At 44.9% G+C, this 22,641-nt stretch overlaps 1 protein-coding gene across 1 annotated transcript; it reads right to left on the reverse strand.

The window, feature by feature from the left end:
* Positions 1 to 17,364: 17,364 nt before the first annotated feature.
* LOC116975445 (secreted phosphoprotein 24-like) lies at positions 17,365 to 21,863 on the reverse strand. The gene is made up of 8 exons (XM_033024576.1): positions 21,736 to 21,863; positions 21,489 to 21,592; positions 20,586 to 20,714; positions 20,334 to 20,465; positions 19,104 to 19,148; positions 18,376 to 18,420; positions 17,776 to 17,829; positions 17,365 to 17,643 (listed from the first exon to the last, which is right to left on the reverse strand). Exons 1-8 carry the CDS (start codon positions 21,785 to 21,787, stop codon positions 17,611 to 17,613), a joined length of 594 nt encoding a protein of 197 aa, XP_032880467.1. The 5' UTR covers positions 21,788 to 21,863; the 3' UTR covers positions 17,365 to 17,610.
* Between the last annotated feature and the right edge of the window lie 778 nt (positions 21,864 to 22,641).

Raw genomic sequence — 22,641 nt, forward strand, 5'->3', positions numbered from 1 at the left:
ATGTTGCCTGTCCTGCTGAGTTACTCGAGTATTTTATGTCTATCTTCCCTGGGCAAGGGTGACTGATGGCAGCTGGTGGCAAGGAGTGTGCAGTGCCCATCCCTACAGTGACAAGGGTACGGGGAGAAGACTGAGGCAACAAGGTCCCAGGCAGCTTCAAGTGTTGCTGGTTAAACTGACCCTTTCGAGCACCTTGCTCAGAAAGGCAGCAGTTCAGTATCTAATGGCCTGTATTTATATAGTCTTAAGTTCCTGATTCAGTGAGGCCGCTGATGGGGCCAGTGTGGGAGGGGCACGCTCTATCAGAGGTGGGACATGTCTGCTCGGTGGGAAGGGAAGGACGTAGCTTGTCAGGTGCATCCCCATGCTCTTCATACTAGCCTAGTGGCTTCCAGTCAGCCCTCAACACTCCCTCACCTTCAGGGGTCATGGGTCAGGGGTCGAAGTTGACGGTGCACCCTTCCCATGTATTTTTGAACATATCCTTGGGTCGTTTTTCCTCTTTCCACTCGGCAATCTCCTACCCTGAAAGACCTGGGAAAGGTGAATGTGTCTCAGGAGTCGGGTACCAGGCAGGAGAATGGCACGTTCCTGCGCTATAGACACGTAACTTGCTTTCCTTATCCCCTTCCCACCCTCAGCTCCAGCAGAGGTTGCATTTGGGGTGACCTCAGTGCCCAGAGGAAGGGGAACAGGCTGCTCCATGGCGTCATGCTCAAAGTTGGACAGCTCCTCCTCATTTTGTGACTCAGGCACCTCTTGTTGGTGACCTGCTCCAGTAGGACAAAGGAGAAACATAGAAACATAGAAACATAGAAATTAGGTGCAGGAGTAGGCCATTCGGCCCTTCGAGCCTGCACCGCCATTCAATATGATCATGGCTGATCATCCAACTCAGTATCCCGTACCTGCCTTCTCTCCATACCCTCTGATCCCCTTAGCCACAAGGGCCACATCTAACTCCCTCTTAAATATAACCAATGAACTGGCCTCGACTACCCTCTGTGGCAGGGAGTTCCAGAGATTCACCACTCTCTGTGTGAAAAAAGTTCTTCTCATCTCGGTTTTAAAGGATTTCCCCCTTATCCTTAAGCTGTGACCCCTTGTCCTGGACTTCCCCAACATCGGGAGCAATCTTCCTGCATCTAGCCTGTCCAACCCCTTAAGAATTTTGTAAGTTTCTATAAGATCCCCTCTCAATCTCCTAAATTCTAGAGAGTATAAACCAAGTCTATCCAGTCTTTCTTCATAAGACAGTCCTGACATCCCAGGAATCAGTCTGGTGAACCTTCTCTACACTCCCTCTATGGCAATAATGTCCTTCCTCAGATTTGGAGACCAAAACTGTACGCAATACTCCAGGTGTGGTCTCACCAAGACCCTGTACAACTGCAGTAGAACCTCCCTGCTCCTATACTCAAATCCTTTTGCTATGAAAGCTAACATACCATTCGCTTTCTTCACTGCCTGCTGCACCTGCATGCCCACTTTCAATGACTGGTGTACCATGACACCCAGGTCTCGCTGCATCTCCCCTTTTCCTAGTCGGCCACCATTTAGATAATAGTCTGCTTTCCTGTTTTTGCCACCAAAATGGATAACCTCACATTTATCCACATTATACTGCATCTGCCAAACATTTGCCCACTCACCCAGCCTATCCAAGTCACCTTGCAGTCTCCTAGCATCCTCCTCACAGCTAACACTGCCCCCCAGCTTAGTGTCATCCGCAAACCTGGAGATATTGCCTTCAATTCCCTCATCCAGATCATTAATATATATTGTAAATAGCTGGGGTCCCAGCACTGAGCCTTGCGGTACCCCACTAGTCACTGCCTGCCATTGTGAAAAGGACCCGTTTACTCCTACTCTTTGCTTCCTGTTTGCCAGCCAGTTCTCTATCCACATCAATACTGAACCCCCAATGCCGTGTGCTTTAAGTTTGTAAACTAATCTCTTATGTGGGACCTTGTCGAAAGCCTTCTGGAAGTCCAGATACACCACATCCACTGGTTCTCCCCTATCCACGCTACTAGTTACATCCTCGAAAAATTCTATAAGATTCGTCAGACATGATTTACCTTTTGTAAATCCATGCTGACTTTGTCCAATGATTTCACCACTTTCCAAATGTGCTGCTATCCCATCTTTAATAACTGACTCTAGCAGTTTCCCCACTACCGATGTTAGACTAACTGGTCTGTAATTCCCCGTTTTCTCTCTCCCTCCCTTCTTAAAAAGTGGGGTTACGTTTGCTACCCGCCAATCCTCAGGAACTACTCCAGAATCTAAAGAGTTTTGAAAGATTATTACTAATGCATCCACTATTTCTGGAGCTACTTCCTTAAGTACTCTGGGATGCAGCCTATCTGGCCCTGGGGATTTATCGGCCTTTAATCCATTTAATTTACCCAACACCACTTCCCGGCTAACCTGGATTTCACTCAATTCCTCCAACTCCTTTGACCCGCGGTCCCCTGCTATTTCCGGCAGATTATTTATGTCTTCCTTAGTGAAGACGGAACCAAAGTAGTTATTCAATTGGTCCGCCATATCCTTGTTCCCCATGATCAACTCACCCGTTTCTGACTGCAAGGGACCTACATTTGTTTTAACTAATCTCTTTCTTTTCACATATCTATAAAAACTTTTGCAGTCAGTTTTTATGTTCCCTGCCAGTTTTCTTTCATAATCTATTTTTCCTTTCCTAATTAAGCCCTTTGTCCTCCTCTGCTGGTCTCTGAATTTCTCCCAGTCCTCCGGTATGCTGCTTTTTCTGGCTAATTTGTACGCATCATCCTTCGCTTTGATACTATCCCTGATTTCCCTTGTTATCCACGGATGCACTACCTTCCCTGATTTATTCTTTTGCCAAACTGGGATGAACAATTTTTGTAGTTCATCCATGCAGTCTTTAAATGTCTTCCATTGCATATCCACCGTCAACTCTTTTAGAATTAATTGCCAGTCAATCTTGGCCAATTCACGTCTCATACCCTCAAAGTTATCTTTCTTTAAGTTCAGAACCATTGTTTCTGAATTAACAATGTCACTCTCCATCCTAATGAAGAACTCAACCATATTATGGTCACTCTTGCCCAAGGGGGCACGTACAACAAGACTGCTAACTAACCCTTCCTCATTACTCAATACCCAGTCTAAAATAGCCTGCTCTCTCGTTGGTTCCTCTACATGTTGATTTAGATAACTATCCCGCATACATTCCAAAAAATCCTCTTCCTCAGCACCCCTGCCAATTTGATTCACCCAATCTATATGTAGATTGAAGTCACCCATTATAACGGTTTTGCCTTTGTCGCACGCATTTCTAATTTCCTGTTTGATACCATCTCCAACTTCACTACTACTGTTAGGTGGCCTGTACACAACACCCACCAGCGTTTTCTGCCCCTTAGTGTTTCGCAGCTCTACCCATACCGATTCCACATCCTGCAAACTAATGTCCTTCCTTTCCATTGCGTTAATCTCCTCTCTAATCAGCAACGCTACCCCACCTCCTTTTCCTTTCTCTCTATCCCTCCTGAATATTGAATATCCCTGGATGTTCAGCTCCCAGCCTTGGTCACCCTGGAGCCATGCCTCCGTGATCGCAACTATATCATAGTCATTAATAGCTATCTGCACATTCAACTCATCCACCTTATTACGAATGCTCCTTGCATTGAGACACAAAGCCTTCAGGCTTGTTTTTACAACACTCTTACCCCTTATACAATTTTGTTGAAAAGTGGCCCTTTTTGATTTTTGCACTGGATTTTCCGGCCTGCCACTTTTACTTTTCACCTTGCTACCTATTGCTTCTACCCTCATTTTACACCCCTCTGTCTCTACGCTCACACATTTAAGAAACCCTTTCCCTTTAACTCCATCCTCCACTATCCCATTCGACACCCCACCCCCCTTATTCAGTTTAAAACCACAAACATGACATCAAAGGCCTGCAATGGCACCATTGTCATGTTTCAGCTGTGACTCAGCCTTGTGTTGTGACTGGATGTTGTGGTTCTGGGTGTTATATGGTATCTGGGTAGTATTGTGTTGTGACTGGGTCTGGTTATCATTCTGGGTGTTGTGTTGCGGGTGTGGTTGTGTGGGTGTTGTTATACTGTGACTGGGTGTTGTTACTGTTCTGGGTGCTATGTGTTGTGAGGTGTAGCTGTATTCACCTCCTCCACGTCCTCTGGCAGCTGAATACCGACCACCTTCTGCATGAAAAATGCACGCCTTTAATATCCTTTAAATTTCTCCCCTCTCATCGTAAGCCTGTGCCCCCGTTATAGACTTCCCTGGCTTGGGGAAAAAGACTCAAATTATCAATACTATCTATGCCCCTCATAATTTAATAAACCTCTATAAGGTTTAGGACCGAGATGAGGAAAACATTTTTCACACAGAGAGTGGTGAATCTCTGGAATTCTCTGCCACAGAAGGTAGTTGATGCCAGTTTGTTGGCTATATTTAAGAGGGAGTTAGATGTGGCCCTTGTGGCTAAAGGGACCAGGGGGTATGGAGAGAAGGCAGGTACAGGATACGGAGTTGGATGATCAGCCATGATCATATTGAATGGCGGTGCAGGCTCGAAGGGCCGAATGGCCTACTCCTGCACCTATTTTCTATGTTTCTATGTTTCTAAGGTCACCCCTCAACCTCCTCCGTTCAGGTGACAATAAACCCACGGCATTCAAACTCTGCTCTTAACTATAGTCCTCCATACCAGGCACACTCTTCTGAATCAGTTCTGCACTATTGTTATTTCTGTTACATCTTTCATGTAGCATGGTGATCAGAAATGTCAACAATGTGCTTTAACCAATATTTTGTATCACATCATGACATCCCACCGTTTTTACTCAGTGCCTCGCCTATGACAGCAAGCATGCCGAATTTCTTCTTCTGGGTGTTGTGTTCCGGGTGTGGTGTTGTGACTGGTCATTGTTGTGTTGTAATCGGGTGTTGTATGGTGTCTGGGTGTCTGTACTTCTCGATCCACTTGTGCCACAACTTTCATTGTGCTATGGACTTGCACCCAAGGTCTCTCTGTACATCAACACTCTGGAAATCCTGCCATTTACTCCATACATCCTACCCGAATTTGACCTCCCAAGTTGCACTTGCCTGCCTTAAATTTCCTCTGCCACCTTATTGAGGGGCAAGGATAACACAGATATTTAGTCCTTTTCCCACCGAACATTTCACCTGATTTATGTCCTACTTTCTAACCTTTGACAAACCTCTTCACTACCTAGAACTGCCTCAACTTTCGAGTCATCTGCAAACTCGCTAATCAGACCACCTACAATCACAATCGTCCTTCATATATTCGAACAATGAAGGTCCCTGTATCGAACCACTTGTTACATACTTCCAGTCAGAGGGTCATCCATCCACTGCTATCGTTGTAGAAGCGGCAGTGTGACAAAGGTTAAGATAGTGTGCAACTAGCTACAGCTTTTGAGCATCCTTTGATGTGCAGCTAATAATAACTGTACAGCACAAGGACCTGAGTTATCTTAACGAAGATTAAATGGAAATAGAGGATTGAGTAGCATGTAGTTCTTATTAGATATTAGTGATTTAAAGAATGTATTGTGATTGATGATTATTATTCTATGATTCTATGTATGATAATAAGGAATTAGAGAGTGTGCAACATTTCAATTGGTCAATATCTGTATAAAAGGTGACATTTAAAAGGTAGAAGGTATAAAAGGTAGAATTTTAGAGCAGAATGATAACTGGGACTGTGCTGCTATCCTTGTGTACAAATAAATAAAATGTGTCTGGGAAATTAATGCAAGTGGATAGACACAAAAACCTGGAGTAACTCAGCAGGTTAGGCACCATCTCTGGAGAAAAGGTGCGAATGTTATTTCACCTACCCCACAACCAACAATGGACTATTGATTTCCTTGATCATCGTTGCTTTTTTGCATATCTTTCATTCATCTGTTCTCTGTATCTTCTATATCTCTTTCCCCAGACTCTCGGTCTGAAGAAGGGTCTTGACCCAAAATGTCACCTATTCCTTTTCTCCAGAGATGCTACCTGACCCGCTGAGTTACTCCAGCTTTGTGTGTCTATCTTTGGTGTAATCCTGCATCTGCAGTTCTTTCTTAAACAAATGAATGCAAGTTGTCAGAGTCCAGTTGATCAGGAGCGACACTGTCTGCATGAACCTACTTGAAAAAAGCTTTGTTACATATCATATCTTGTATGGTTCCTGAGCAATCATCTGATCAACCCAGACTGTTCTGACCTTATTTTCTATATTACCGGCTATGTTTTGCATTCTTGCTTTGGCAGACTTTTACTATATGACCAATGAAGAACTAACCAGTTCTTGCACACCGTTTAGTTTAGAGATACAGGGTGGAAACAGGCTCTTCGACTTACCGAGTCCGCGCCACGCTTCTACCACCCCATACACTAGCATTATCTCATCAATGCACTAGTTCTATGTCAATAAGGTGGATGAGCTTGAGGCTCAGTTAGAAATTGGCAAGTATGATGTTGTGGGAATTACAGAGACATGGCTGCAAGAAGGCCAGGGCTGGGAACTGAATATTCAAGGGTATACCTCCTATCGAAAAGACAGACAGGTGGGAAGAGGGGGTGGGGTTGCCCTGTTGGTGAGGAATGAAATTCAGTCCCTTGCAAGGGGTGATATTGAAACAGGAGATGTGGAGTCAGTATGGATAGAACTAAGGAATTGTAAGGGTAAAAAGACCCTAATGGGATTAATCTACAGGCCCCCAAACAGTAGCCTGGACATAGGGCGCAAGTTGAATCAGGAGTTAAAATTGGCATGTAGCAAAAGTAATGGTGTGGTTGTTATGGGAGATTTCAACATGCAGGTAGACTGGGAAAATCCGGTTGGTACTGGACCCCAAAAAAGGGACTTTGTAGAGTGTCTTCATGATGGATTCTTATAACAGCTTGTATTGGAACCTACCAGGGAGAAGGCAATTCTGGATTTAGTGTTATGTAATGAACCGGACCTCGAGGTTAATGAGCCATTAGGAGGCAATGACCATAATATGGTCAGGTTTTATCTACAATTGGAGAGGGAGAAGTGTAGATTGGAGGTGTCAGTGTTGCAGTTGAATAAAGGGGCTATGGGGCCATGAGGGAGGAGCTGGCCAAAGTTGACTGGAAAGATACACTAGCAGGGATGACAGTGGAAGAAAAAGGGACGACCATGGCTGACAAGGGACGTCAGGAACAGTATAAACATTAAAGTGAAGAAGTATAATGTAGCAAAGATGAGTGGGAAGCAAGAGGATTGGGTAATGTTTAAGGATCAACAGAAGATAACCAAAGAGACAATATGGGAAGAATAGATAAGGTACGAAGGTAAGCTAGCCAAGAATATAAAGCAGGATAGTAAAAGCTTCTTTAGGTATGTGAAGATGAAAAAATTAGTTAAGACCAAAGTTGGACCCTTGAAGACCGAAAAAGGTGAATTTATTATGGGGAACAAGGAAATGGCAGATGAGTTGAACAGGTACTTTGGATCTGTCTTCACTAAGGAGGATACAAACAATCTTCCTGATATAGTAGTGGCCAGAGGATCTGGGGTGACAGAGGAACTGAAGGAAATCCACATTAGGCAGGAAATGGTGTTGGATAGACTGATGGGACTGAAGGCTGATAAATCCCCAGGGCCTGATGGTCTGCAACCCAGGGTACTTAAGGAAGTGGCTCTAGAAATCATGGATGCATTGGTGATAATTTTCCAATGTTCTATAGACTCAGGATCAGTTCCTGTGGATTGGAGGGTAGCTAATGTTATCCCACTTTTTAAGAAAGGAGGGAGAGAGAAAACAGGGAATTATAGACCAGTTAGCCTGACATCAGTGGTGGGGAAGATGCTGGAGTCAATTATAAAAGATGAGATAGCCGAACATTTGGATAGCAGTAACAGGATCGGTCCGAGTCAGCATGGATTTACAAAGAGGAAATCATGATTGACTAATTTTCTGGAATTTTTTGAAGATGTAACTAGGAAAATGGACAAGAGAGAGCCAGTAGATGTAGTGTACCTGGACTTTCAGAAAGCATTTGATAAGGTCCCACATAGGAGATTAGTGGGCAAAATTAGGGCACATGTTATTGGGGGTAGAGTGCTGACATGGATAGTGAAGTGGTTGGCAGACAGGAAACAAAGAGTAGGGATTAACGTGTCCCTTTCAGAATGGCAGGCAGTGACTAGTGGGGTACCGCAAGGCTCGGTACTGGGACCGCAGCTATTTACAATATACATCAACGATTTAGATGAAGGGATTTAACATTAGCAAATTTGCAGATGACACAAAGCTGGGTGGCAGTGTGAACTGTGAGGAGGATGCTATGAGAATGTAGGGTGACTTGGACAGGTTGGGGTAGTGGGCAGATGCATGGCAGATGAAGTTTAATGTGGATAAATGTGAGGTTATCCACTTTGGTAGCAAAAACAGGAAGGTAGATTACTATCTAAATGGCATCGTTGGGAAAAGGGGATGTACAACGGGATCTGAGGGTCCTTGTACATCAGTCTATGAAAGTAAGCATGCAGGTACAGCAGGCAGTGAAGAAAGCGAATGGCATGTTGGCCTTTATGACAAGAGGAATTGAATATCGGAGCAAAGAGGTCCTTCTGCAGTTGTACAGATCACTAGTGAGGCCACACCTGGAATATTGTGTGCAGTTTTGGTCTCCTAATTTGAGGAAGGACATTCTTGCTATTGAGGGCAGCGTAGGTTTACAAGGTTAACTCCCGGGATGGCGGGACTCTCATCTGCTGAGATAATGGAGCAGCTGGGCTTGTACACTCTGGAGTTTAGAAGGATGAGAGGGCATCTCATTGAAACATATAAGATTGTTAAGAGTTTGTACACGCTAGAGGCAGGAAACATGTTCCCGATGTTGGGGGAGTCCAGAACCAGGGGCCACAGTTTAAGAATAAGAAGTAAGCCATTTAGAACGGAGACAAGTAAACACTTTTACTCACAGAGAGTGGTGAGTCTGTGGAATTCTCTGCCTCAGAGGGCGGTGGAGGCAGTTTCTCTGGATGCTTTCAAGAGAGAGCTAGATAGGGCTCTTAAAAATAGCAGAGTCAGGGGATATGGGGAGAAGGCAGGAACGGGGTACTGATTAGGGATGATCAGCCATGATCACATTGAATGGCAGTGCTGGCTCAAAGGGCCGAATGGCCTACTCCTGCACCTATAGTCTATTGTCTATTGTCTTACAAACTAGGGGTAATTTACAGAAGCCAATTAATGTACAAACCTGCACGGCTTTGGAGTGTGGGAGAAAACCAGAGCACCCAGAGAAAACCCACACGGTCAAAGGGAGATCGTACAAACTCTGTATAGACAGCAACCGTAGTCAGGATCCAACCTGGGTCTCTGGAGCTGTAAGGCATCAACACTACCACTGTGCCACCATGCCGTCGACTGCTCTGGAGTCTCGCAGCTGGTATTGCTTTCATGTTCATTAAATTATTTGATTCATGTTGCCTGTCTGCCCTCCCTGCTAAATCAGGTGATATGTCTTCATTTGGACTTCTGTCCAGGCTTTTCATCTCTCAGTGTAATTGTAAACGACTTGAGTCGTCAGAGAGATCTCAGTGTCTATAGCAGGAAAAAACTGTCTGAAAATCAACCTTTCACTGCCAATCCGTGATCCGAGTGATAATCCAGACAGTGTGCCAGCAATTATATTGGCTTTGATGAATGATCCTCACTCGCAGTCATACTGCGAGATCAAAACTACCTAACTTTCCATCCAGGATGCTCAGTTGTTGAAATTGCTGCTTTCCCATTGCCAGTAAGTTTTGTATTTAAAACCTAGAACATAGCACACTGCAGCACAGGAACAGGCCATTCAGCCCACAATGTCCATAATGAACGTGATGCAAAGCTGAACTAACATCCTCTACCTGTAGATGATACATATCCTTTCATTCACTAACTATTCATTTGCCCAACTAAAAGTAAATGCCATTTTAAATGGCACTATCTACCTCCACCACCATCCCCAGCAGCAGTTTTCAAACACCCACTGCTACGTGTAAAACGATTGCCCCACATATCTCCTTTAAAGATTATCCCTCTCAAATTAAAGCTATGTCCTCTGATCTTTGAAAGTTCATGCTTCATTAGGGCACGGAAGATGGCCATGTGGCCCATCAAATCTCTACCCACTCTCCCAGCAATTCCATCCATTTCCCAATTATCCATCAATAACCGCCAATTATTCCATCAGGCCCTGATGAGGTAGTTTGTTGTCACTGCAACCGAGTGAGTTGGTGAAAAGAGCAATGTCTTTCCAGCAGGAACTGATGGAACTGGTTACGTCATCATGACATAAGTGATAGGAGCAGAATTAGGCCATTCGACCCATGAAGTCTACTGCCATTCAATCATGGCTGATCTATCTCTTCCTCATAACCCCATTCTCCCGCCTTCTTCCCATAACCCCTAACACCCGTTCTAATCAAAAATCTATTTATCTCAGCCTTAAGATATCCATTGGTCCACAGATTCACCAACATGATTGCTTCACAATGAAGGTAGCTGGCCAGGGCCGGATTTAGATGAAGAGAGGTTCTGAGCTGTTCCACTTGTGAGGCCCCTCCCAATTCCCCACCCCCACGACTAGAAGAAGATGGTCCACCAGATTGACACCGATTTGCAGCCGAGCGTGGCCAATGAGATAAGGGGCTGGAAAGCTGTGCTTTTATTTATTTATTTATTGCCAGTGCTAGTGTCAAGTTATTGGCTTAAAACACTATTATTCTGAAATGGAGGGCAAGGAAAATTACTGAAGGGTTGTTTAGAGACTACAGTGCGTTGTGACAGCATATGTAAGATAGATAGATAGATAGATATAATTTATTGCCACACAACCAGGGTTGGTGGAAATTTGGGTTGTCAGCAGCAGTACAATAATAAAGAACACACAATAAAGCGGCCTTTTCACGGGGCGACTTGACGCAAGAGTTAACCGGAGTTTAACATCGTGGGAACCTCGTGCGATAACAGTACGGCATTCGTGGACCACCGTGGACCACCGTAGCGCTAACGGCAGGTCATCGTGTAACTTGGTCACTCGGGAGAAAATTCAAGAAAGTTTGAATTTCTCCAAGATTGACTTGTACACTTGTGGTTGAGTATTGCAACATTATATGAACGTAGTGGCCAGTGCGATATCCGTAATAACTCTTGCGGGTACCGTGGGAACTCCTGCGAACGGTGAACCCGGAAGCTGGACAGAGGGGACAGAAGGTGAGTAAAAATTAACTTCTGTGGGATTGAATTTAAAAAATAAATAAAAATAAAGATTTGCATCCGCATATGGACATCAACTTATTCATGAGTTATGTTAATGAGATTCAAGTAAATAACTATAATCTTTAAAAGGGACTTTAAAAGGGACTTTACTGAAAGGTTACGCATTTTTATGGTCCGTGAGAAATTTTTCACATGTACTTCTTTGAGAGATACAGGTCGGAGTCCTCGGGTCCAGGGGTCCGGAACTCTACCAATCAATGTTGTACAGAGACCCATGTAAGGAGTGAACTGCACATGCTGGTTTAAACCGAAGACAGACACAAAAAGCTGGAGTAACTCAGCGAGTCAAGCAGCATCTCTGGAGAAAAAAAGCTGATGTTTCGGGACGAGACACATCTTCAGACTCAATTCCGATTAGGCTGTCTGAAGAAGGGTTCCGATTCGAATCGTCACCTATTCTTTTTCTCCAGAGATGCTGCCTGACCCGCTGACTTACTCCAGCTTTTTATGTTTTTCTTCCCAGATCTGACTTACCTGCTGAGTTACACCAACATTTTGTGTCCTTCTGTGCGTATTAACCAGCATTAACCAGCGTCTGCAGTTCCTTTAGACATTACCTAACTTCAGATTTTAGAGATATAGCGCGTGGGAACTCCTGCGAACGGTAAACCCGGAAGCTGGACAGAGGGGACAGAAGGTGAGTAAAAAGGTGGTCTCAATATCGACAAGGGAACATGTGTCCTTCGAGGACGTCCCACCTAATTGTCATTGTTGGATAATCTTTTTAACAGGAACACTTGCAGAGATGGCTCCCAGAAAATCTCAAAGAAAGGATGTAAAGCGTGTCAGAGATGTTTTTGCCATGTTGCGCTATTCAGTTTCTATATTGTTTCAGTTTCTATATCTATATTGTTGCTCTATTCAGTTTCCCAGGGGGTCGGGACGGGACTGGAGTTGGGAGGGAAAGGTGGGGGAGTCGAGGGAGAGGAGGGGGAGACAGATGGGGGTGTCTTCATTTACTGGCGGCGGGTGTCTGTCACTGAAACAGGCAGGTGAGATTTCACATCCACCTTGTGTGTGCCTCTCTCTCTCTCTCCCTCCCTCTTACACAGGCTGAGAGACTCTGCCTCTGTGAGTGTACGTCTCTTTCTCCCCCTCTCCCACACACAGTAAGACCGAGGTATTGTGCTCAGTCCATCTGTGTCTCCCACATACACAGTAAAATATGTCTCCAAATGAGCCAATTCAACCAAGGGAGGATATATATAGTGTGTGAAAACAAAAGTTACATCATTTGTGTCACGTGTAGTTCACGATGTTCATTCAAGATTTAACGCAAAAGCTCGGGAAACGGACAAGTCACTCGCTCAAATAACAGAAATGCCGAGTACCGTGGGAACTCTTTATCTACCCCCGTTATATCGTGCGAGACTCGTGCTGGACCACGACCTCTTCACTCTGGTGACATCTTGCGTCAACTCGCCCCGTGAAAAAGCCCCATAAAACTGTAACACAAACATCCACCACAGCATTCATCACTGTGGTGGAAGGCACAAAATTTGGCCAGTCCTCCTCCATTTCCCCCCCGTGTAGAGGACCAGAGTCCAGTCAGTCCAGGATCGGCTCTTCCTCACCGGAGACGCGGCTTTAGATTGTTGTAGGCCGCAGGCCGGCGGTCGAGATTTAAAGTCCCCGCCGCAGCCAGAAGCACCGTAGACTGTAGGGCCGGCGGTCAAAGCTCCTCTCCAGGGGTGATGGTAAGTCCATGCCGCACCCGCGGTAGAAGTTGGCCGCGGGTCTGCAGTGATGGCTTCTTCTTCCCCCGGGTCCCCCACGAGGGATCCCGGGCTGTAGACGCCGCACCAGCTGGAGCTCTGCAGACCGCGGCTTCAGGCTGCGACTTCAGGCTGCCGGCTGCCCCGGGCCAGCGAAACGGAGCGCTCCTCTCCAGCGAGCCCCAGCGAGGGTCGCCCGCTCCACGCCGAGAGTCCACGCTGCGCCCGCCGCTGAAGCCCCGGGCGCGTCTCCGTGGAAGGGCCGCGTCGATCCTGATGTTAGGCCACGGGGGAGGCGACCTGGAAAAAGTCGCCTCTCCATGGAGGAGGCGACCGAAGCGGTTTCCCCCTTACCCCCCCACACCACCCCCCACACAAAACACACGAAGAAACACAAAATACACACTTTGAAACATACTAAAAAAAAAAAAAAAGCTGGAAAAACTGACGCGCTGCTGACATGGCTGCACACAGAGGAGCGCCCCCTACAGTAAGAAAGGCCAATGACAGTGTCAAAAATATTATACACCTTGCAGGGCTCGCACTTAATTTTTTTTCTCTGTTGTCAGCCGGGCAGCCTTGGCAGCTTTTTAAGTTACCAAATGACAGTTTAAGTGGTAATTTAAGACGGCTTGCATGACACGTGCGATAATGTGCTCGGTGGAAGTGCGTAGTTACCAGTCGGAATTATGCTCAATTATGCATTCACATATTATTTCTGCTTCAAATAAAGTCACAAACTAAACATATTCACCAATTAAGACATGATATATACCACAATGACATGCAGCAAAATTATAATACAGTATCTCAACTCTAGTTACACAATGCAATTAATGCAATTTCTATTATTTCTTTCCACTTCCAAACAAAAATGTGGTTTGATTATTCAGCATATGATCAACCTTGATGAGACCAAGCGCAGGCTTGGCGATCGCTTCGCACAACATCTCCATTCAGTTCGCAATAACCAACCTGATCTCCCGGTGGCTCAACACTTCAACTCCCCTTCCCATTCCGAATCTGACCTTTCTGTCCTGGGCCTCCTCCATGGCCAGAGTGAGGCCCACCGCATATTGGAGGAGCAGCACCTCATATTTGCTTTGGAGTTCACACCCCAGCGGTATGAACATTGGCTTCTCTAATTTCATGTAGTCCTTGCTTTCTCCATCCTTCCCCTCCCATTCCCAGGTCTCCCACAGACTACTGTCTCCGCCTCTTTCTTTCTTTTTCATGTCCTCCCCCCCGACATTAATCTGAAGAAGGGTCTCGACCCAAAACATCATCTATTCCTTCGCTCCATAGATGCTGCCTTACCCGCTGATTTTCTCCAGCTTTTTTGTCTACCAATGGCATCCCACCACTGGACACATCTTCCAATCTCCTCCCCTGTTGGCTTTCTGCAGAGACCGCTCCCTCTGTAACTCCCTGGTCAATTCGTCCCTTCCCACCCAAACCGCCCCCTCTCCTGGCACTTTCCCTTGCAACCGCAGGAAATGCTACACTTGTCGCTTTACCTCCCCACTTGACTCCATTCAAGGACCCAAGCAGTCTTTCCAGGTGTGGCAGAGGTTCACCTGCACTTCCTCCAACCTCATTTACACCCCCAATTTACACCACAGTTTACACCCCAGCGGTATGAACATTTACTTCTTCAATTTCAGGTAATCCCGTCCCCCCCACCCTCACATCAGTCTGAAGAAAGGTCTCGACCTGAAACGTCGCCTATTTCCTTCGCTCTATAGATGCAGCCTCACCCACTGAGTTTCTCCAGCAATTTTTTCTCCCCATTCACACAAGTTCTGTTATCCCACTTTCCTCACCCACTCCCTACACATTAGGGGCAATTTTACAGAGACAAGTTAACCTACAAAGCCAATGCGTCTTTGGGATGTGGGAGGAAACCCACACGCTTGCAGGGAGAATGTGCAAATTCAACACAGACAGTGCCCGAGGACAGGATCGAACACAGATCTCTGGCGTGTGAGGCAGCAAGTCTACCAGCTGTGCCACTATATTTTGTTTTCCAACACACAAAAAATTATACCTTGATAACTTTGGTTACTAAAAAAATGAAAATATCCATTTTCAGTTTTAAGTCTCCAAGTGATGCCATGTCCCCCTTTACAGCCATGTTTTAATTAAGTTCAAGACTATGGGGCAGTACATTGGCTATAAAGTTGCTGCCTAAAAGTGCCAGAGACCCGGAATTGATCTTGAATATGGGTGCTGTCTGTATGGTTTGCTCCTTTTCCCTTTGATTGCATGGGTTTTCTCCGGGTGCTCTTGTTTCCTTCCACATTCCAAAGGTGTGCAGGAACCTATTTCAGACACAACCCAAAATGTAATATTTTCCTTTTGTCCAGAGATTCTGTCTGACCTGTTGAGTTACTCCAGCCCATCAGCCATTATACCATAACTTAAATTGTCGCATATCACCTTTACAATAAATTGAACCAGCAAAAATAGATTCCGCAAACGACACTTAAACGGCAGAGTCTATGCCTCAACTTTTCCACTCCCCTTACTCACTCTAACCTCTCCCCCGCTGAACGTACACCCCGCTCACTCTGCAACAACCTCGACTGGGTAATCAAACTTGCCAACAAGGGAGGTACCGTGGTTGTCTGGCACGTTGATCTCTACCAGTCTGAGGCCAGGCGACAACTCTCAGACACATCCTTGGACCATGACCCCCACAGACGAGTACCAGGTCACTATCTCTAGCACTATCACTGGCTTCATCACTTCTGGCTCCCTGCCCTCCCAAGCCTCCAACCTCATCGTTCTCCAGCCCTGCACGGCCTGATTTTATCTTCTCCCCAAAATTGACAAACAGAACTGTCCTGGCAGACCCATCCCCGAACTCTACCTCTGCTACATTAACGACTGCATTGGTGCTGCCTCCTGCACTCATGCAGAGTTCACTGACTTCATCAACATCACCACTAATTTCCGACATCTCCCCCCCCATTTTTAGATCGCACCATCTCCATCGCAGGCAACAGACTACTGACCGACATCTACTACAAACCCACTGACTCCCATAGCTATCTTGTCTACACTTTTTCCCACCCTGCTTCCTGTAAGGACTCTATCCCCTACTCCCAATTCCTGCGTCTACGCCGCATCTGCACCCAGGTGTTCCATACTAGGACCGGAGATGTCCTCATTCATTAGGAAATGTGGGTTCCCCTCTTCCATTATAGATGAGGCTCTCACCAGGGTCTTCTCGATATCCCATAGCTCCGCTCTTACTCCCCCTCCCCCTATTCGTAACAAGGACAGAATCCCCCTTGTCCTCACCTTCCACCCTACCAGCCGTCGCATACAACATAACCCTCTGACCTTTTCGCCACCTGCAACGGGATCCCACTACTAGCCACATCTTCCAATCTCCTCCCCTTTCTGCTTTCCACAGAGACCGCTCCCTCCGTAACTCCCTGGTCAATTTGTCCCTTCCCACCAAACCACCCCCTCCCCGGGTACTTTCCCCTGCAACCACAGGAAATGCAACACTTGTCCCTATACCTCCATCCTCGACCATCCAAGGACCCAATCAGTCTTTCCAGGTGTTCACCTGCACCTCCTCCAACCTCATCTACTGCATCTGCTGTTCTAGGTGTCAACTTCTCTAGATCGGCAAGACCATGCGCAAGGCTCAGCGATCGCTTCGCTGAACACATTCACTCAGTCTGTGTTAACCAACTTGATCTCCCGGTGGCTCAGCACTTCAACTCCCCCTCACATTCCCAATCTGACCTTTCTGTCCTGGGCCTCCGGCATTGCCAGAGTGAGGCCCAGTGCAAATTGGAAGACCAACACTTCATATTTTGCTTGGGTAGTTTACACCCCAGTGGTATGACCATTGACTTCTCTAATTTTAGATAGCCCTTGCTTTCTCCCTCCTTCCCCTCCTCCTTCCCAGTTCTCACAGGTCCTATGTCTCCGCTTACTTCCTTTCTTTCTCCCGCCCCCGCCCCCTGACATCAGTCTGAAGAAGGGTCTCGACCTGAAAGGTCGCCTATTCCTTCTCTCCATCGATGCTGCCTCTCCCGCTGAGTTTCGCCAGCATTTTTTCTCTACCTGCCAGAGTCTAAATGTCAACTTTGGTGGAAAATGTCTGATAGGTTGAGTTCCCACTCCCCAACATCCTTGTGGCAGAAACAGTCCACTCTGCTCATAACTACCAGCAAACTAAAACTGTAGGAGGCTAGTTTTAGTGCTATATCAATCGGAACTTAAACCTAACTAGTGAAGCAGGAAATAATATTTGGAAGAAACTCCATAAATAATCTCTTTACACTTTTAATTTAATCCACAAAATGAAAGACAATAATATATAGCAAAGGACAGAACATTTACAAAACAATCGAATATCCCAGTTATAGTGAAATGTACTGTTAGGAATAAATGTCCCTGGGCTTGTTCAGTACAACGAGACCCTGTCTGTGTTGAGGTGACAGTGTCTTGTTTATTCTGAATGAGGTCTTCTTGTGTTTACACCGAGTTCAGGCTCTTAGGAATTTCATTTGTGGTTAGTGTTTCCCTCTTGATCCCTTTTTCTGTTCCTGGAATAGACACAACCAACAGAATTGTCATTTTCAGCTGCACTTAACTCAGTTGGCATTCAATGCTTTTTCATTGGTTTTAACAATGATCAGGGGGAAATTATCTGGCACAAAGTCCTAATCTACACTTACGTTGGAAAGCTTCTTGGATTGTTCCTTCGGTAATACTGTTGGCTTGATTTCGATCTGCAATAAAATGTTAACAGTTTTAGCATGTTTAAGTAATCCCAATATTTTTAAACATCTACAAAATGAAGGGTTGAAAGAATATTAGATGATAATTTAATGTGTGGTATATGAATATAAGTGTCACACCAGAGGTTCTGTGTTGATTGATGAAATTAATTGAAAGATACAGCAAGGAAACATTAGTTCTATTTTATCCCACTTTCTCATCAACTCCCCACACACTAGGAAAACACTACAGAGGTCAATTAACCTACATACCCGCATGTCTTTTACAATGTGGGGAGAAACTGGGTCACCCGGGGGAAACCCATGCGGTCACAGGGATAACATTCAAACTCTACACAGATAACACCCATGATCAGGATCAAACCAGGGTCTCTGGCTCTGTAAGGTTCTACTGCTGTGTCACAGTGCCTGCCCCCCAATACGAACTAAGGGAATGAAGAATAAGCAGCACCCTTCCCCTAACCTCTGATCCCACCGAAACCAACAGGTCATTGCAATTCACAAATATCTGATTACAATTTTGCAGATTGCACTTACATTCAAAGGCTTCTCGAGTGATGCTTTTGGTGCCTCCTTCTTGGCCTGAATTAAGACAATGATAATTATATTTAGCATAGGATTCAATGGTACATTTAGTAAGTAAAGCAATTTTTTATACCGTCTCCACAAAAAAAGATGATATCCTGAATTACAAACGAGGATTTATTAACCTTTATTCAATGGCTCAAGGCTGGTGAAAACCTCGCTAAAAATTGTTGGAATGTAAAATGGGTTAGTGTGGTGTTTTTTGGGCTGAAGGGCCTGTTTCTACCCACACTGTAACCCTGGTACTGTGATACTGTCATTTGATAGCTTTCTCAACTTCTGTTTTAAATATAGGAATTACGCAAAATGTCTGTCGTCCCTATTCCCTTATCTAAGTAGATTCTGAAAAAATCTGCTTCAGCGGAACATGCAGTAGGAATAAGCACAGGCTATTTCTGGAGAGAGTAACAACTGTCCTCCTGATGCCATCCCTTCCTGCTGTCCTGCTCCAATCCACTATACCTTCCACAGAAAATAATCCCATCCCTGTATTTTGGGGGTCAAATCAGTGAAACTGTCTGATATTAGAAACCATCCATGGGATTCAAGCACCAGTCCCTTAACGAGTGCCTCAAACTAAAATGTTGCAGCATCTCCCTTCCTACACTGAACTACTTTAATCTGAGACAATGGTTGAGGATAACAAGAAATCAGCTGATAAATTCTCCATTGATACTCACATTTGCCTTCTTCTCGACTGAGGTTTTGTTTGCTTTCTTTTGCATCTGCAAGAACAATTTTCATGTTTAGCACAGTGGGCAAGAAAACCGTTTTGCAATGAATTAATCCTGCATTCAGGTTTTTGACAGCTGCTCATGCTTCCACATCTCACCCTTCCCAATCTGATATCCATCCAGGTGCACTACTAACGATAATGTGTGATTTCTAACCTGGTTCTTGCTGGGTTGGGATCGATCTAATAATTGGTAGCAGATCCACATTTGGTGGCCAGTGTGAATCTGATTATAAACAAATTAATCTGACTGACTCACAGTTGGCTTTTGTTAATGCTCTCACCATTCAGATGCTGAAAGTATTTTGTCATTGTCTTGCTGATTTTATTGGGCAATCCACTGATTGACACCATTTATCTTTTAATGTTAAATTTAGTAATATTTATTTCTCTCTCTATAGACCTTCTCATTTAAATAACAGATTAGCCTTTCACACTTACTGTGGTCTATCTGCTGAACACCTCACAACACAAATAATGCACTCAAAATGAAAATAAAAACTAATGCTGCTCTAAATACTCTGAATGCGTGGAGAGACAGAACATGATTGATGTTTAAGGCTGGTGATTTCTCATCAGAACATCATGTTTAGTTCAGTTTAGAGATACAGCATGGAAACAGCCACTTTGCCCCACCGATTACACGTCGGCCAGTGATCCCTGCAAATTAACACTACCCGCCACACACTAGGGACAATTTACATTTATAGAATGCCAATTTACATACAAACCTGTACGACTTTGGAGTGTGGGGGGAAACCAAAGATCTTGGAGAAAACCCACACGATCACGGGGAGAACGTATAAACGCTGAACAGACAGCACCCGTAGTCGGGATGGAACTTGGGTCTGCGGCACTGGAAGCGCTGTAAGGCACCAACTCTGCCACTGTGCCAACGTGCCGCCCAAACGCTGGGATCTCCCTCTACCCGCCGAGTGGCCACTTCATTGGCCAGGAGACAGCATTCAGCAAAATGGTCCCTTCTGTCAATTCTGATCAAAGGTCATCAACCTGAAACATTAACTCTAATTCCCTCTCCATAGCTGCAGCCTAACTTGCTAACATTTCCAGCATCTGTGGTTTAGTCTTACTCCTCAGCAGGGGAAAGAATGATCTGATACAAAGCTCGGAAATCCCATAATCCCACAATGTCCAATAAAAGAAACTGTGGAGTTACCTCAAAGCTGCTTTCACTTGATTCCACTGAGTTACTGCCACTGTCAATGGCCTTCAGACCTTTGCACTCCACATCAATGTCAGTGATGTTACCAGCAAAATACTCAACACGGCTTTTGCAAAACCCTTTCTCCTGTGGAAAAAAAATAACATGGAAATAGTTTACAGAAAGCAGCAATGATGCAGAGAGCTTGCATTGACATCTTTACAAAAGTGGGGGTTTCAAGGCAACAAAATATCACACAGGACTCACCGCAATCTTCTTGGGGCGGAAATGACAGCTGGGATCATCAAATTCCAGCGTGGAATTCTTGGAACAGACGGTTTCTTTCACAGTGAATGTCAAATCCACCTTGTATGACATCTTGCCAGTGCTATAAGTCTAATAAAAGGAAAATAAGTCATTAGATGATATATCTCATGCTCGTATTTTAATTTGATAAAGGATAAAAAATCACATAGCTCCACATCTTCAACTGGGTCAGACAAAATCATGCGTGGACAGGAATAAAACAGTTAAATGATCCCCTTAACCGTTGTAGGTGTTAAATGTGCTGAAAACTCGAATTATTGGAGGAAGTTAGCAAACAAGAGACAGGTTTTAGGGGTTTGTAAAAATGATATGGGAAATCACAAACATAAAATGATTCCTAAACCTCATGTGCAGATGTCATTTCATAGTCATAGAATCAGTCATACAGTGTGGAAACAGGCCCTGCTGTCCCACTTGCCCACACCGACCAACATGTCTCCACTATTCTCACCTGCTAGCATTTTGCCCATATACCTCTAAACCTGTCCAATCCATTTACTTGTCTACATGTTTCTTAAATGTTGCATTAGTACCTGCCTCAACTACGACCTCTGGCAGCTTGTTCCATACACCCACCATCCTTTGTGTGAACAAGTTATCCCTCAGGTTCCTATTGAATCTTTCCTACTCCGGGCAAAAGACTCTGTGCATCAACCTGATCTACTCCTCTCATGATTTTGTGCTCATGTTTTTTATCCAAATATTCTAAATTGATAGTCATGAACTAAGAATTGTCACTTCATCATGATGATGCTCATGCTCAATAATCAGTGTCTAACTGAACTTCATAATAATCAATTTAATTTATTGCAATGAAGCCCACCTAGACAATGACACACTTACATTCTTTGCACGTCTCCTGGTGACGCCGCACAGGTTGGTGATCTCGGTGATTTCATTCAGTTTTACAACGGAGGCTCTCAGAGCATGCTTCGTCCTTGGCACTCCTGCAGAGAGAGAAGAAAAGTTGTACAAGACATTCCAACAAACAGCAGTGAATAATTCTTGCACATTGGTGAATTATCGCTGACTGAAGCTCATTACCAGTAACTCGTTGCTTTCTGAGGCCCTCCCTCTCCCCAGTACCTACCTGAGCAATGGAGGAACTGCACGGCAGCGATGGCGAGGAGGAAGGATTTCATTCTGCCTCGTGTGGGATCAGCTAGCTGGGTTCTCAGAGTAAAGTTGCTGCTTCTCTCTCTCGATCTGCCTTCACCTCGCTGCCTTCGGTCTTTATACCCTGCATCTCCACCACATTCAAACACTGACTCATGTTTGTCCAGCTTGGTGCCCGTGGGCACTAACAGAAGGTGGGCTGCAATTGGGGGCACAGCTTCCTCTAAGTATGATCGTCATGTTTAGATGTGGTGGGAAAAGTGTGAAATCAATCTTTATTCCTCAGAATCTGAAATAAGAAACTGGGAGTGATGGGGAGATCATCATAATATCATAAAATCAGGCTGGTGGGTGGATGGAATCTTTAAATAGCCAAGTTTTATGATAGTACCAATTCATATCAGCCCCTCACATACTAACATCTTGATATTCAATCCTTTCATCATTAGCAGTTTGTAAACAAAGCTCAGGTCTATTTTTATGAATGGTTCATCTCCCTCAGCGGAGAGGCATCTGGTGATTATTTTCTTTAGCCCTATTGCCCTGGAATAAAAATCCCCCTTGAACTTGTGCACCCACAATGTCAGCTGACTGCTCTGTCATGTTTGTGAACAAACTATTGGGAAAAACCACAGTGCATATCAGGATTTTCTTGCTCCACATCATTGATGACAGAGGTCAGTCATTAGAGAGTGTGCTTGCTGCAAGGATTTGCTTTAAGCTGGGGGTTTATTATTTCAGTGATGGAACTTCCTGTCCTCGTGTTTGCAGAGAACCGAGTGCATACCCCAGGTCATGTGTGGGAGGGGGAACGGGAGACCAGAGGGTTGCATTCAATGAAGGGAACATGGAATAAAACATTACTTTCAGAGGGTAAAAC

The sequence above is a fragment of the Amblyraja radiata genome, chromosome 7 (genome assembly GCF_010909765.2).
Source record: "Amblyraja radiata isolate CabotCenter1 chromosome 7, sAmbRad1.1.pri, whole genome shotgun sequence".
Taxonomy (NCBI): Eukaryota; Metazoa; Chordata; class Chondrichthyes; order Rajiformes; family Rajidae; genus Amblyraja; species Amblyraja radiata.

Excerpts from the sequence above, each read along its gene's own strand:
- LOC116975445 (XM_033024576.1), bottom strand. The coding sequence starts at position 21,787 with ATGAAATCCTTCCTCCTCGCCATCGCTGCCGTGCAGTTCCTCCATTGC. Across the intron at positions 18,421-19,103 it reads CAGTCGAGAAGAAGGCAAAT|GCCAAGAAGGAGGCACCAAA; the intron begins GTGAGTATCAAT and ends GTCTTAATTCAG. Across the intron at positions 17,644-17,775 it reads AATCCAAGAAGCTTTCCAAC|GAACAGAAAAAGGGATCAAG; the intron begins GTAAGTGTAGAT and ends TGTCTATTCCAG.